Source organism: Ceratina calcarata, unplaced genomic scaffold (genome assembly GCF_001652005.2).
Source record: "Ceratina calcarata isolate Rehan_Ccalc_2016 unplaced genomic scaffold, ASM165200v1 scaffold471.2, whole genome shotgun sequence".
Classification (NCBI taxonomy): Eukaryota; Metazoa; Arthropoda; class Insecta; order Hymenoptera; family Apidae; genus Ceratina; species Ceratina calcarata.
In genome coordinates this window covers 561,117-575,928 of record NW_017171239.1, presented here as the reverse complement: position 1 = coordinate 575,928, position 14,812 = coordinate 561,117, and the positions used below count along the sequence as shown (strand labels likewise).

The 14,812-nt window shown below is 38.4% G+C and overlaps 3 protein-coding genes across 8 annotated transcripts; 1 reads left to right on the top strand and 2 right to left on the bottom strand.

Annotated features, from left to right (window-relative positions):
• Positions 1-74: 74 nt before the first annotated feature.
• Positions 75-6,961, bottom strand: LOC108627440 (kinesin-like protein subito). Of its 4 annotated transcripts, XM_026815612.1 has the most exons (9): positions 5,736-6,961; positions 5,519-5,629; positions 2,033-4,972; positions 1,917-1,961; positions 1,610-1,841; positions 1,172-1,542; positions 952-1,103; positions 757-874; positions 75-693 (listed from the first exon to the last, which is right to left on the bottom strand). In XM_026815612.1, the coding sequence occupies exons 3-9, from the start codon at positions 4,970-4,972 to the stop codon at positions 634-636; spliced, it is 3,918 nt and encodes a 1,305-aa protein (XP_026671413.1). In that variant the 5' UTR covers positions 5,519-5,629; positions 5,736-6,961; the 3' UTR covers positions 75-633. The 4 variants fall into 4 exon arrangements, with proteins under 4 accessions (XP_026671413.1, XP_017884178.1, XP_026671414.1 ...); XM_018028689.2 differs by having other exon boundaries at positions 5,519-6,961; XM_026815613.1 differs by lacking the exon at positions 5,519-5,629.
• LOC108627469 (protein DENND6A) lies at positions 6,860-9,064 on the bottom strand. The gene is made up of 8 exons (XM_018028763.2): positions 8,915-9,064; positions 8,575-8,847; positions 8,309-8,494; positions 8,001-8,248; positions 7,737-7,927; positions 7,402-7,670; positions 7,120-7,332; positions 6,860-7,060 (listed from the first exon to the last, which is right to left on the bottom strand). Exons 1-8 carry the CDS (start codon positions 9,062-9,064, stop codon positions 6,860-6,862), a joined length of 1,731 nt encoding a protein of 576 aa, XP_017884252.1.
• A 952-nt stretch (positions 9,065-10,016) lies between these two features.
• Tbc1d22 (TBC1 domain family member 22) lies at positions 10,017-14,401 on the top strand. Of its 3 annotated transcripts, none has more exons than XM_018028766.2 (8): positions 10,017-10,159; positions 10,688-10,866; positions 10,971-11,554; positions 11,645-11,775; positions 11,886-12,140; positions 12,236-12,401; positions 12,597-12,820; positions 12,894-14,401. In XM_018028766.2, the coding sequence occupies exons 2-8, from the start codon at positions 10,784-10,786 to the stop codon at positions 13,032-13,034; spliced, it is 1,584 nt and encodes a 527-aa protein (XP_017884255.1). In that variant the 5' UTR covers positions 10,017-10,159; positions 10,688-10,783; the 3' UTR covers positions 13,035-14,401. The 3 variants fall into 3 exon arrangements, with proteins under 3 accessions (XP_017884255.1, XP_017884253.1, XP_017884254.1); XM_018028764.2 differs by having other exon boundaries at positions 10,018-10,159; positions 12,236-12,485; XM_018028765.2 differs by having other exon boundaries at positions 10,018-10,593; positions 12,236-12,485.
• Positions 14,402-14,812: the final 411 nt, after the last annotated feature.

The following is a 14,812-nucleotide window of genomic DNA, read 5'->3' as shown; positions in this document are numbered from 1 at the left end:
GTCAGTCCGATCCTGTCGATGTTCAATACTCGTATAGATCAGAGGGTTTAAGTAAAATAAAAAACCACCAGTAATTAAAAAAATATATATTTCGTAATAGCTAAGTGTACATTATTTTAATTGAACAATTCTACATTGTCCTAATACTGTACTTATATTACATGTAAGTGTACTGTACATAAATAATTTCAGTCCGGAGATATACATGGATTTCGTGCTTCCTAAGATAACATTTTATAAAAAAAAGTATCACAGATAGATCACAGAAAGCATATATCTCGCACCGGTTAAATAATTTCTTACCTATCTCTCTACTATTTACATTATTGTCTTTACTATTATTCGTTTCCATTAACATTGTAGACATCTGATAAAAAGACGGAAATAGTGAAACAGTACACATCGCCTGGAATTATACCGAGATGTTTAGAATTTGTATTTACAAAACGTTACACCGAACTTCAGCTCTTCTTACAGACCCATCAATCACTGCGACGTTTGCACGTTAGATCCCTTAAAACGTGCCCAGGAATTGGAAATGAAAAACAAATTGTTAACATTTGCATCGATGGACAAATATCAACATATAAATGCTTACAAAGAAATGCATATAATTATATCTGTACTGTTTTACTATTTACGTCTACTTCTCAAATTCCGGCTCGCCGACGGTGTCTGATCAATGGTGACCGTCTGTAAAAACGAGAATATTGAAAAATAACAGAAACTACAGACGGTTCACTCAAAAATACTCACCTCGATCGGTTCGAGATCTTGAAAAGATTCTTCAGCCGTATACAATTTCTTTCTACGGCTACTTTTCTTCTTTTCCGAAGTGTCTGGTGGTGGTAAATTAGTGCGTTTGACACTTCGCCTGAAACAATAATCGAAATTAGATTCTCGGATGTGATACAGGTAGTAGATCATACGCATGTCTCATGTGTAACATACTTCGAATCTGAATCCGAGAGATCGATAACCTCGTGTTGTTTCGGTGAAGAAGGTGTAAATCTTTTCGGAGGCCGTCTCATCCGACGTTCCTTATGGCCTGCCTCTTCCTCAGAGTTTTCGCCGTAGTCTCTGTCCTTCGAGGATTTCGTTAACTGCGAGGAAGCAATCGTTAAACAAGGCTGGAAACTAAATACTTAATCAAAAGATACAATGGACATACTTCGACCTTCTGCTTTTCCAACTTTTCCTGTTGGTCTTTCACCAAACTCTCGTACTTGGATACCATTTCGTCTCTGTTCTTCAAGAACGCCTCCATCTCACGCTCTTTCTCGATTAAGCTGCTCTTTAACTCTTCGTTCACAGCTCTCAATCTGTCGACTTCGGTTTGTCTTTCCTGAGCACCCTGTTGAAGCAGATCGAATATTTTGTCCTTCTGTTCCCTACGCTCTTCTAACTGCTTGATATATGCTTCTTTCTCTGACAGCATATCTCTCGTTTCTGCCAGATCTTTAATTGCTTTTTTCAACCCCTGTTCCATTAATTTGTCGCTTTGGTCGTCAGTCCCGTTTCTTTGTATCAAATTCTTCATTTCTACGATTAATCACGTACAAATAACATATCGAACACGCAAAATAAATTATTATACAGTTCGACTCACCGTTCTGAAGGAACTTTATCTCCCAATCTTTCTCCTGCTCTTTTTTGACTGCGCGATCCAGATGATCTTCTAAATCTAAAAGTCTCTCGTTGTTATCGTCCAAAGAAATCTGTAACTCCTTCTTCTCAACTTCGCAGGCTTCTAATTGCTTATTGAGTTCATTAATCTTCTCTTCTAACTCTGTTATCTTCTCGAGATTACGTTGCGATTCCGTGACATGCTCGTCCAAACACTAAAAGTGCAAGATGCATATATTAGTTACTTGGATCTACTTGAAACACCTGCGTCACTAAAAGAGCAAATGTACCTTTGAGATTTGAGTATCGAGCTCTGCTTGTACGGTTTTCAATTTCTGAAAAGAAGGTGGTTTCTAAATATCGTCACATATAGAATTAGTACAAAACATAGCGAGAAATAACCTACTTCCGTGCATTGATCGTGATCATTCTTAATGACCGAGAGTTGTTGTTCCGTCTCCTCAAGTTTCTGTTCGTACTCACTGATCTTAGTTTCCAAAGAAACTTTTGCGGAATCAGTATTCCTTAATTGTGCCTGTACTTGTTCAGATATATCACTCAATTTAACTTTAGTTGATTCCAGTTCTTTTTTTACGCTCTGCACTTCGGTTGTACTCCAAACTAACTTTTCTTTCAACGTTTCATTCTCTTCCTTTAGCGCGATCATTTCCTCATTTACTCGATCTTCTTCTTTTTCGAGTTCCGTTTGTGTATCTTTATCCTCGGTCGAGGTCTCGTTTATTTTTACTTCACAACTGGAAAGTTGTTCTTCTTTTATTGACGTATCTGCATTGACCTCTGAAGGGACATCGGCACCATGAGCATCAGTGACATCAGGAGCATTAACGGTTTCTTTAAGCAACTTAATTTCATCCAGTAATAATAACTTTTCATTTTGCAATATAGTTATTTTATTTTCCATATCATGCAATTTACTTTCTTGGTCGATCAACTGCTGAGTCTGAGTTTCCAGTTTCTCTTCCAGCTGATCAGCGATTTTACTTTTTTCTGTTAGATATTCATTAAGATCATCGACCTCTTCCTCTAAACTATTTATATTGTCTTCTTGTTCCAGTAGCTCTTCTTTCTGCTTCTTAATTATGTATTCCTTTTCAGACACGTCTGTAGTAATGGCAATATAATCGTCTTTTGCCTCGTTCAAAAAGGTTTTCAGTTTCTTAATTTGTTCCTGCTTCTCGAACAATTGGGTCTTTAATCCTTCTACATAATGTGTCACGTCATCATCGGAACATATGTCTTGCTGAGCTGCATTCAAGAGGGCCTTAACATTTTTCAGTTCTTCCTTCGTCAAACTAAGCTCGAAAGTAACTTTATTTCTTTCAACCATCAGGTTCTGGTTCGTTTCTCTGAGTTCAGTCAACCTGCCTGTCAGGACTGTCATTCGAGACTTCAATTGAGAGTTCTCCATCTCCATTTCTTGGAGTTGCTCAGAGGTACTGTTCGCACCCTCAGAAATAGAAGAACATCTTCTCTTACGGTTAAAGCTGACTTGATCTAATTTCTGTTTATAAAAATCTTCGACCTGTTTTATAGACAACTGAAACATATCCTCCTGTTGTTCTTCTACATGCTTTATTCGTTCCTTGAATTGAGTCTCGATCGAAGTCATAATAGCCGTATAAGAATCAGCTATCTCCTGTCGTATTTCGAGATCGCGCATTAACGCAGAACTCTTCAAAGAGGCGACTTCTTTTCTCAATCTCTCGTTCTCGTTGAGCAGCTCCTCGTAATTCTCGCTACAAATATAATCAGTTATGTCTTTCTCTTGATGTTCTTCCAAGTCTGTAGCGTCCCAATCAGTTATCGTTTTTATGCTCTGCGTAACTATCTGTGAAAACGTTGATCTCTTCTTCCTACGCGATTTCTCTTTTTCTATAACTATGTTCTTTGCGATAGCAGAGAAATTGAGGACGTTTTGCGTCTCCACGTATAAGTTTGGCAACGGGTTGATGTTCACTATCAGAACTATCGGCTCTTTGCCGGACAATGCCCTTTGAAACAGTCTCGTCAATTTCGATTCTCTAAACGGACCGATATGTTCTAATTTCTGTTTCGACAACTGACCCTCGTGAATCATTTTTAAACACCTTCCCAATACTAATAAACTTGAATTAATGTTCTGCGCCTCTTTCAATCGGTCCCCGATGTTCAACGTCTTCTTAAGCCGTTCTGATCCAGCCAGATCGCAAAATGTGAACGTGCTAACTTCCACCGAGCCAGGATCGTTCTCACCGTAATACTTCAACAATTTTATGCTAAATATGCAGTGGGATCTCGAGCTCCTTGCGTTCAGTGCAGTTGCGGCCACTTTTAAATTATATTGGCCAGCCATTAAAATCTGGTAGGCCTCCGAGCCAGAATTCACGCAAACAGTCTTCAAACCTTTGATAAACGTTCTTCCATGATTGTCCGTTGCCAGTTTAAGCGGTGTTCTTTTCTTCTGGCATTCGTTGGACAAAAGATCATATACTATTTCATTGTAAATTTCAGCGAACGAGACCCAGACTGAATAATGCGCGTCGACGCATTCGCTAGGCCTGATGGGCGACTCATTTTGCAACAAAGTTTGCATTTCTTTGTAAGCACTTATATGTTGATATTTATCCACCGATGCAAACGTTAATAATTTGTTTTTCATTTCCAATTCTTGGGCACGTTCTAAGGGATCTAACATGGAAACGTCGCAGTGATTGATGGGTCTATAAGAAGGGCTGGACTTCGGTGTAACGTTCGTAAATACAAATTCTAAACATCTGGGTATAATTCCAGGCGACGTGGTGGTCCCTTGCAAAGTGTAAGATTTGCCCGAATTCGTCGTTCCATAAGTCATTATAGTACAATTTTGTCCGCTTAAAAAGTCTAATACTTTCGGCTTCACAGCTTGCTCGAACAATTCTAGCTGCGTGGTCTCTGGCCCGAAGGTTTGCGTGAACATGAACTTTCGGCATATAATATTAGAGTGATTCGACTTCTTTATGCAGCTTGTGTTATTATCTAAGCTAGGCAGTCTGGTCAACAAAGTATTTGAGTCGGTGATCGTATATGCATCGAGTTCATCTTGTTTCAATTTAAGTTTCTTTGGAAAAGGTTTCATTCTTAAATAAACCTTAACAGTCTCTTGTTGGATCGAGGACGAACCTCCCTCCGAATATTCACTCTCCTCTTCTTCGTAGACGGAGAGTAAATTTTTCTTAGTCTCCTTCGAGATACAAGGCCTCTGTCCATAAGCCAGTATACTCGGATCTCTCCCAAATAAGTAGGATACTTCATTTTCTGGATTTTCCTCGAACGTCGATGGTCTGATCGAATCCAAAGTATTGTCCATCTGCAATGTACAATGTTACAAATTCCTTTTAATTATTTCGACAATATCTGCATTTTCGATGATGTTTCACTCTTGGGAAGATCGAGTTTGAAAATCCGTTACATTCAAATTCAATCGACCGCCAGATGCCGGGTGCCAGGTCAGTGTCTACCCGGTGTCTATCGAAAACGACATGTTTATGTTTCACACGTAGATATTGTGTATCGTCGCTGTAGTTACTCGTGCATTAGGGTCGCGAAGAATCGCTATCTTTAGCATTGACAACGTTAATAAATATAGCATAAAATTTAATCTTTATTTGTATTTCGTATGTAATAATCGTGTGCCAATACAAAAATCAGGAACATATATAAAAAGACGGTGTTCGCACGTATGGCAAAATCGTATCTCTTCAGTTTCAGTGTAACGGATTTTCTCGAAAACGAGACCCCAAGCGAAAAACTGTTATTCTATCTCTCTTTCTTATTTTTCTATAAAGGATCATCGTGTACTCGGTTGTAATATGATATTCGACCGGTGCCTATATAAGGACTAAAAGAAACGAACCGACTTGTACTGCACGTAGTTCCTACACGTGTTTCTGCCTCGAATAGACAAACTTGACTTTGTTTCCGCAAGATAACAATCGAGAAGACTGAGTTGAAAATTTCCAGAGAACTGAAATGTGACAGAAATATTGTGTAGTGCAAAGCGTTTGCACAACGGAAAGCGCGATTCAAATCTTACCTCCTTAAACAGACGATTATAAATCCTTAACACGTACCTTTTAACTCTTTGATGATAATTTGTAAAAGCTGATAAATAAATGATTATTTTTAATCGATTTTGGAACGGAATACCCAGGTGAAACTCGAAATTCAGTCATTCACACTAACGGTCGGTTTAGCACGCACGAATACGAAACAGCACGCTCAGTTGTTCAGTTCAACTTGCTCGAGCTAGTTCGGCTCAACGGTTGACGAAAAAGAAGGGGTACTGGTTTGAAGGACGGCTCGACCGGATTGGCAGAACTTCCACTAGGCGAGAAGGAAAGATATTACTGCACTCGTCACGTGGCCAATCAAAATCAAATTGTAGTTTTAACAGACAAAAGAATAAAAACACGATTTCCGGTTTATTAATTCGCGCGCTTTCCACTCTGTGTCTTGTGTAGAAATTAGATTCACTTCTAGCATCGATAACAGAGGTAATTATAAAAAGGTAACAAGAATATTATTAAAATAAATCTTTATTACATTCATTTATGCCAGTATATACAGATCTTAAGTTAAACGCATATGTACAATGTAGCAGTTAGCATTCTCTCTTTTCTGTTACATTTACATACGATTAGAATCCATTATAATTTGCGGGATAAAAAATATTCCTCTTGGACATTCAAAAAGAAAGAGTCCAAAGTGATTAAAAATTAGTCGAACGAACGATGACAGGAAGAAATTCGATTATATAACATATGTATGACTTATAAAATATTAGAAAACGACGTAATCGTTTACGGAAAAATAATTGATATTGCGGTAAACGCGCCTAACGTTTTATCGGTATAGGAATACTAACGCGAGCTTCGTAAGTCTTTCGCACCTATTAAACGGTTCACGCACCATTATTGACTCTTTGTATTGTGTCGCATGTCCAAAAAGATCCATGAAAGAGTGCCCACTCTTGAGTATTCGAATGCGAAAATTAAAGTAAAAAATATGAGTTATCTTCTGCAAAGAACATCGACACAATTATTCCCCTACGTTTTTCTTCATTATTGTTCATTAACAAAGAGAGCAATTTTTCGAAATATATTTTCAATCTAACTTCGTCGACGCATCGAGACGATCCTCGATTGTTCGTGAGTAGAAATAACATTTAACAAGTCTTGATGCAATACTTGTAATGTCAGGATTCGTGATTCAAAATCCCCTTCAAATCGTCCGGCAACGTATGCGTGATGTCATTTATCCTTTCTTGAAGTTTCTCCCTTACCGAGTTGCCTATGGGTACCTCTTCGATGTAAGTCTTTTCTAATTTCTGCCGAATTCTGAGAATCATGTCCACCAATTCCACCTCCTGCCTACCTTGTACCCACGTCTTTAAATCCTGTGACAATGATAATTTCTTTGAGAAACAGAATCATTGAAAATTCGTGTCAAACGTACCGCTTGCGACAGCGCCTCGAGTTGTATAGCTTCCAGCTTCTGCGACAGTTCCGTGTACCTGGTGTGAAACCAACCGGAAAAGTTAGGCGAACGAAAAAATCGTCGGTACAATCCGACCCAATCTCCTTTTATACCAGTCGTCAATTGCGGCCCAGAGCTACTCAAGGTAGCTAGGAAGTCGTCGGGATTGAATAATTCAGGTATAGGTGTAGCCTAAAGTAAAATCATACACGTGTACAATGGGGTATCGATTCTTTGAAATATAAAATACGAGATAAGTACTTTAAAGGGTGATATGTCCTTCTGCAGTGGCATCAAGCTTGCAATATATCTTTCAAGGGGTATCATAAAGCTCTCGGTCAGTTCTATTAAGTGACGTTTCAAAAGAGCCGTTTGTACTGCCCCTGGTCTCTTCGTCTGTATACCTTTAAACAACTTTTTCAATATAGTTTTATCTTTCTGCAGGAAGGGTTTATACTGCGTGTAAACCCCTGGTTTTGAGTCCAACACTTTCAGATTCTCCGACTTCTTGATTTTATATTTTTGATTCTCTGAAATATGAGAGACGCGCTACGCTACTATTACTTTCCTGCAGGCGTCGCTTAAAAATAACTTACCACTGTTACTCCCGTTGCTAGTTCTTATAATATGAGGCCAGTGTTGTAAAGTCTTGGCGAAAAACGGATTAGTCACGCCTAATATTACAGCAGGAGGCGACGGAGCATCCGTGGTATATTCTTTAAATTCCGAATCATGGATCGTGAAGTAAGGTCGATGGTCCGCGCAATACTTCAACGGTGCTATCATCCTAAAAACGACAGATTTTTCTATTTCTCTTATACTCACTTTCCGTTTGAAATTATTCGCGGTGAAATACTCACGCGATAAGTGCTTGGACCATTTCAGAGCAACAGGTGGGTGAACCAGCCATAACAACGATCGGTTCGCTAAGTAGTACTAGTTCCCATAGTAAATGCACGTAACTTACGACGCTGGCCAGACTTCGGAACATATCTCCTTCGTAGACAGATGTTAAAATTAATCTTCGCGTCGCGTGAAAATTTGGCGCGTGATCCATGGCAGCAATCGTGGGTACAGTTGCTTTATAGTTTTGATTTGGGATGTACGTCTGCAAGTATAAAGAGCATACGAAATAATGTACAATAAAAGGACAGCAAAGCTTGCTTACCTGAAATAGAACACCTATGACTGGTAGATGTACTACTTGGCCAGGTACCGGGAGAGGCCATTGGTCAATCTCTCTAATAACAGCCTCCATCAGCGCGTTGCCCACTTCAAAAAATTCTGGTGCTATCAACGCACTCAGTTCACCGAAGAGATTCACAAATGGTAGTTTCGTAATTATAACAATACTCTAAATAAGAAAAGTAATCATTATTCCTCCTTTAATTTTATAGTCTCGCGTTTACTCCACTGTTACGTGTGAGATCGGACCTTCTGGAAATATCCCCTTGGAAGAGATTTATCTTTCACCTGACGAAAGTACACGTAGCCCCAGTAATAATCCTTATCACATTGCAAAAACGGAGCCGATCTTCGGTCGTACTCTTTTAAAGCTTTAGTCTCTTGAACCGTCGTTCCGTTCTGTCTTATTCTGACGTGATACTGCGTGTCTCCCATACAACCAGAGTTAGAATCAGGAAAAGCAAGATAACAAACATTAGATCTCTCTTGTTCAGATAACTTGATATGAGATGGATATATGGCCTGTGGAAAAACGAACATCTTTTTCTTTTGCTCTTAAAGGATTATTCATAAAAAGATGACACAATACCTCAATGGCTTGACCTAATTCAAGATCAAACGTAACAATGCATATACAATGTACCCAGTTGTGGAAACGTTCCCATTTTTCATATACCGTCTCTCCATTACTTTTTACAGTGTCCATTCTTTTACTCTTCGAACAGGAAGGAACTGACATTTTACATGAATTCAGTTTCCCTGCATACACGTGTTAAAGGACATGTCACTTTGTTACTTAGTGACAGTTTCAGGGAGCTTGGCTCATTATTATAAATGAACATTATAACAATTTCCATAAAGGGATTTGGATATCTGAAAAATGATTAAAAAAGTATTAACCCACATAATGCGTCAGAATATAATAGATTTATTGATGAGAACTTACAGGTTTGATTGAACTACTCATTTCACAATATTGCTTAAAGCTTCTCTTTTTTCATCTTAATAATCTGATAGGATATATATACACGTATATCTTTACCCTGTTATTAATGATATTTAAAGAATATGCGATCCACTTGTTCACTTTTACACTGTTTGGTATCATAGATAACAGGGAACAGTGTCGGGGGGAAAATATTAATTTGAAGAATCAAAAAACTCAAGTATCAAAAACACGGGGGACGTAACGTATGTTTCATTATTACTTTCTCTATTTACATACAACTGTTAAAATGCCCACGTGTTTTCTATTTCGCGATAGTAACAATCTGGCAAACATGTTATTAGTTGGATTTCTGAGGTAACGGTACTCGGAATTGAATTTTCTTCGTCGGTAACGTTCGCGGTAGTACTTCTTTTCACTGACAGTACGTATTCAACGTCCGTTATCGCTCTGTTCAAGAAAGTCTTCATAATGCCTGGTGTTTGTAGCAGCAGTTATAACCTTCAACACCAAACATGTAGCTATTCCGAAGATGCTCGACTTATCTGAACAGTTCGCTCTCCTCAGATCAAAGCTAGATTTTAGATCTCAGTTCAGCGTTAGATTTATTTTTACCGATTACAATCAGCAAAATTTTGCCTCGCACTTCTGTCACGAGAAAATTTCTCTATATACATATGTATCTTTAATTCTTTGTATATATGTATAGTATGCGATTCATGGACCTGAAGAACGGTGCATAGTATTGGGTCTGGGCAGCAAGCAGAGGAACTGTGGGTGGTGGGTGTATGAGGCGCATGTGCACGCTAGGTCCGCGAAGAACTGACATAAGCTGCGGCAGATGGTTGGCTGGATACATGGCAGAGTCTTCTGTTATATATATCAATGGTATGTACATACATACGTATGTTATGTACTCCACTAACTGACTAACTGCACATCTTTCATATCACTTTCTTACATGGATTTTGTGCTACCGAAGCATTATCTATTTTGATTGCCTTCGATTCTCACCGCATTTCCATCACAAGTTATAAAATCCAACATAACCGTTATTTGCAATAAACGATACACTTTTTACTATAATAGTTCCATTTTTACAATATGTTCTTAGTCGATATGAGATTCACGTAGAACCGTCAATGTCATTTGTTTGTATCGTACTGACAACAAGGATACACGTTTGTTGCCTCGTTCGTATTTCCTATTTCTCGTAGTGTCAGCTATCATGCATATGATGCATCAAACAGTTGTGTATTAGACTTCGTCTTGTTTTCGCATAGTTATTTGATCAAGTATAGAATGATTAAGCTTGTTTACAGGTATGCTTACTCTGTGTCAAACAGAAACAGAAATTAGGTGTTACAATGTGTTTAGTTATCAATACAGAAGTATTGTTAACAAATTTTGTTTTAGGACTTTAGTTCCTTTTTAGAATGAGGAACTTGTATCGTCTTTTCGACTATCTTAAAAAGATAGCCAGTGCTAGTTAACGTAAAATTGATATTAACTATGGAGAACCAAAGCCACCAGAATCAGGCTTATCAAGCTTGTCAGTCGTTTTGGAAAAAGAACAGCCGTGCTGTGCCAGGCAGGTGTGTAATTGGTAATCGTTAAGACAAGATAATAAATTTTTCACAGTAGTTAAAACGAAGAATAATAATCGTTTGTACTTTACATTGGATATGGATACTGATAGACCAAGCCCGAAGCAGGACGGTAAACTGGGTAGGATAGGTGGTACTCTAAGTTCGACCAGTACAGTAGCATCTACCGGTAGTGGAATTGTGTCTGGCGGAGGATCTACGTCATTCCAAGATTTTCAAGAGAGCGTAGATGATGCTTGGGATTCCGGTGACGATGAGTTCTGTACCGTGTCCGACGTAAAAATATCGAAACGAGTCAGCCATTCGGCTGCTATTAGCGTTATTAATAGTCACAGATCGAGGAAGACATGCGGTGGCATAGACTCCATGACAGATGGTGGAACGAATGCAAAATCTTCGCAATGCGTTCAAGAAATAATACCCGAAGAGAAACGGGCAGAGGCTCTGCAAAGATTAGCCGTTCAACCGCTACATCTGCGTAATGCCAATTTATCCATGCACACGCAGACCAATAATAGTCAACATAGTAGTAGTTCCATGGAGGAAACTGATATGATGTTTGGCAAATACGGTGCTTCCCCGCAACATACGAAGCTGGCGCAGTTCCCAGGAAGACCGCAACCCATGAGACAAACGAACGCATCGAGAAAATTTTTTATACCTTCCAAGGAGCAAGGTGAATGAAAGCCGAAAAATAACAATAATTCTTGATACTGTTATACTCGTGTGCAACCAGAGCATTATCGACTCTTGTTCATACTTGTAGATGGCGAGAGCAAAGTAGATAAATTCCAATCCCTTTTGGAAGCTTCCGTATTAAACTTGGATGAGTTAAGGCAGCTATCATGGTCGGGTGTACCCGCAAGACTACGTTCCGTTACATGGAGGTTATTGTCTGTAAGTAACGAAGCTATGCGAAACATTTATCTCGATACAAACGCGGTAAGAAATATTTGACTCGAACTATCGTAATTATTTCTCTTCTATTTCTGTTTCCCATGATTCAGGAATATTTACCGGCGAATCTAGAGCGAAGGCAGCACGTGTTAGAGCGTAAACGATTAGATTATTGGAATTTAGTGAAACAGTATTACGATACTGAAAGAGACGAAGGTTTCCAAGATACATATCGTCAGATACACATTGATATTCCGAGAATGTCGCCGCTTATATCGTTGTTTCAGCAAACAGTCGTTCAATTGATTTTCGAGAGAATACTTTATATTTGGGCGATTCGGCATCCTGCGTCTGGATACGTTCAAGTACGTTCGTGTCTTTACGACTCGTCGAATAACTCGTCTTCCTTATCCTTATTATACATTTTATGTTTCTCACCGGTCATTTCATTTCTCATTAGGGGATGAACGATCTCGTGACACCGTTTTTTTTGGTGTTTTTACAAGAAGCTGTGCCTATGTCAGCGTGGCAAGACTTGGAAAATTACGATGTTGCCTCATTAGAAAAGGAACAGCGGAGTATAATAGAGGCGGATAGTTTTTGGTGCTTGTCTAAGTTTCTCGACGGTATTCAGGACAATTATATTTTTGCTCAATTAGGCATCCAGCATAAAGTAAATCAATTGAAAGAACTTATACAAAGAATCGATGGTACATAAATCAATCGTTCGAAACGTTTCCTCATTTCCTTCTGCGTTTTTTGATTTACTTATTACATCGTATTTATCTTCGATTGTATACGTAACGTGCCATTCGTTTCAGCGCCTTTACACCAACATTTACATCAACATGGAGTAGATTATTTACAGTTTTCCTTCCGATGGATGAACAATTTATTGACAAGGGAGATCCCGCTTCATTGCACGATTCGTTTGTGGGATACTTATCTGGCAGAATCTGATCGATTTGCCTCGTTTCAGCTTTACGTATGCGCCGCGTTCCTCCTCCGTTGGCGACGTCATCTTCTATTACAGCCTGACTTTCAAGTAAGTATTTCAGCAATAAGTCGTCCCACGCGAAATCGACTCAATTATCTAATAAAACCCGCTTGTCGTATAGGGTCTGATGTTGATGCTCCAGAACCTGCCTACTCAAAACTGGACGGACGCTGAAATAGGGATACTAGTTGCCGAGGCATACAAACTAAAATTCACGTTCGCGGACGCCCCCAATCATCTCCAGGCTCACGATACCAGATGACCATTTCCCAATGCGTTTAGGTAACGATATTGTAAATTGTGAATCGTGCAGCCAAGAACATTCCGTCGTCCCAAACCTGAAACAATTCTGTGCTTGGACGACGCAGGTACGTCTGCGTTTCTTGATGCTCGTCAGATGATCGTCAACTGGGTTCTACGTTCGTACGTAGAACTTGGTGGTTCGGCGGGTTCAATTTCAGTTACCTATCTTAGCCGATTTTATTTCATTGGTTTATTCCTCGCGCGGTAACAGCAGTAATAATTGAAACATGGAAACTTTTTTCGATTACCCGTGATCAGAAATCGTGCTCTTTTTTATTATTCGTACATTCGTTCTCAACATACGCAGTGAACGACCACCATTGTCCATCATTTACCTATCCGTTTGCCAACCTGAAGCGTATTGCAACGTGAGGAATGTAACGCGAATCAATCGTATTTTACGATTCGTTCGGTGCATTCGGTACATTTGTATAATATTATATATATATAATACATTTAGAATTATTATACACAGATAAATAATAAATAAGCGAAAGATTTTATAAAAGAAAGTTTCACTTATACGAGATCTAACTTTTACGTAGCGATTGTAACTTTTTTTTGATCGGTAAAAAACCAACAACAGTGCAACGTGCTGAAAACTCGAAATGCGTTTTATAATAATAATTACTGTCTCACGAGAACGAGTGAAGTTCGCATGAATTACGTTTGTAAATTATCGCGACGCGTGCTGGTACTCTGTTTATCAGTACATTTCGTACATTTTACGATCGACAATATATTTTAAAACTGAACGATTAGTATCGTTCAGAATTTTGAATCTCGTGCCAAAAGATTTTTGACGACAAATCTTTGCCATGTTTATGCATTGCCATACATTAAACGAGATAACAGATAAAAAGAGAAGAGAATTCGAATATCTCCAAATGCGTTAATATTATTAGATACTCAATATTCATCTTACAATTGAAGAATCGTTAGAATATATAATATTTTATCAATTGTTAAACTAATCTGACTAACGAATTTTTTTTTCTATTACGGAGGGGAAAATCTTCCAAAGATACCCGTCCTTCCACAGCGAATCCGGAATCCAGTCGGCCACTTGTACCTACGTATACGTCTTTGAAAGGACCAAAATATTCTCTCGCGAAACAAGTCATACGTTCTTGACAGAACTACAATAATTCACCAGGTAGATAAATTATATACACACGTTCATTATCATTGATTTAAAACTTGTCTTATCTTCAATCCTTTACACATAAAATTTTTCGATTTACATAAACACACCGGCGGGAGCTGTGACACCGTTCATCAATTAATATTTGATATTTAAAATATATGAAACTGGTTTTTCTTATATACACATTTGTATGATAATCGTGATCCTACACGTGTGTCTCTTATGAGTTGCGTATGAGGGAGATAAAACGAGAAAGCAGGGCGGACGACGAGTTCCAACTAAATGCTGTTGTACAAATGTATGAAATTATTTACTAAACGATATCGTATACAGAATATTCTTATTCATATAAACGATTTATGCACGTTAAATACTTATTATCGACAATTGCATGTAGATACGTCGTTAAAAGTTAAGGATGTATTGGCTATACAGTCAATCCCAAAAGTTTATGTGCCTTAGAAAAACGCATTTGATATAATTAAAAAGAAATCAGACGTCGGAAGAACAATGCTAATAATAAATAGCTACGTGCTAAAAAGTATAGAAGGAAATATCCAATTAAGTATTGACGCTGACGAAAAATTTTT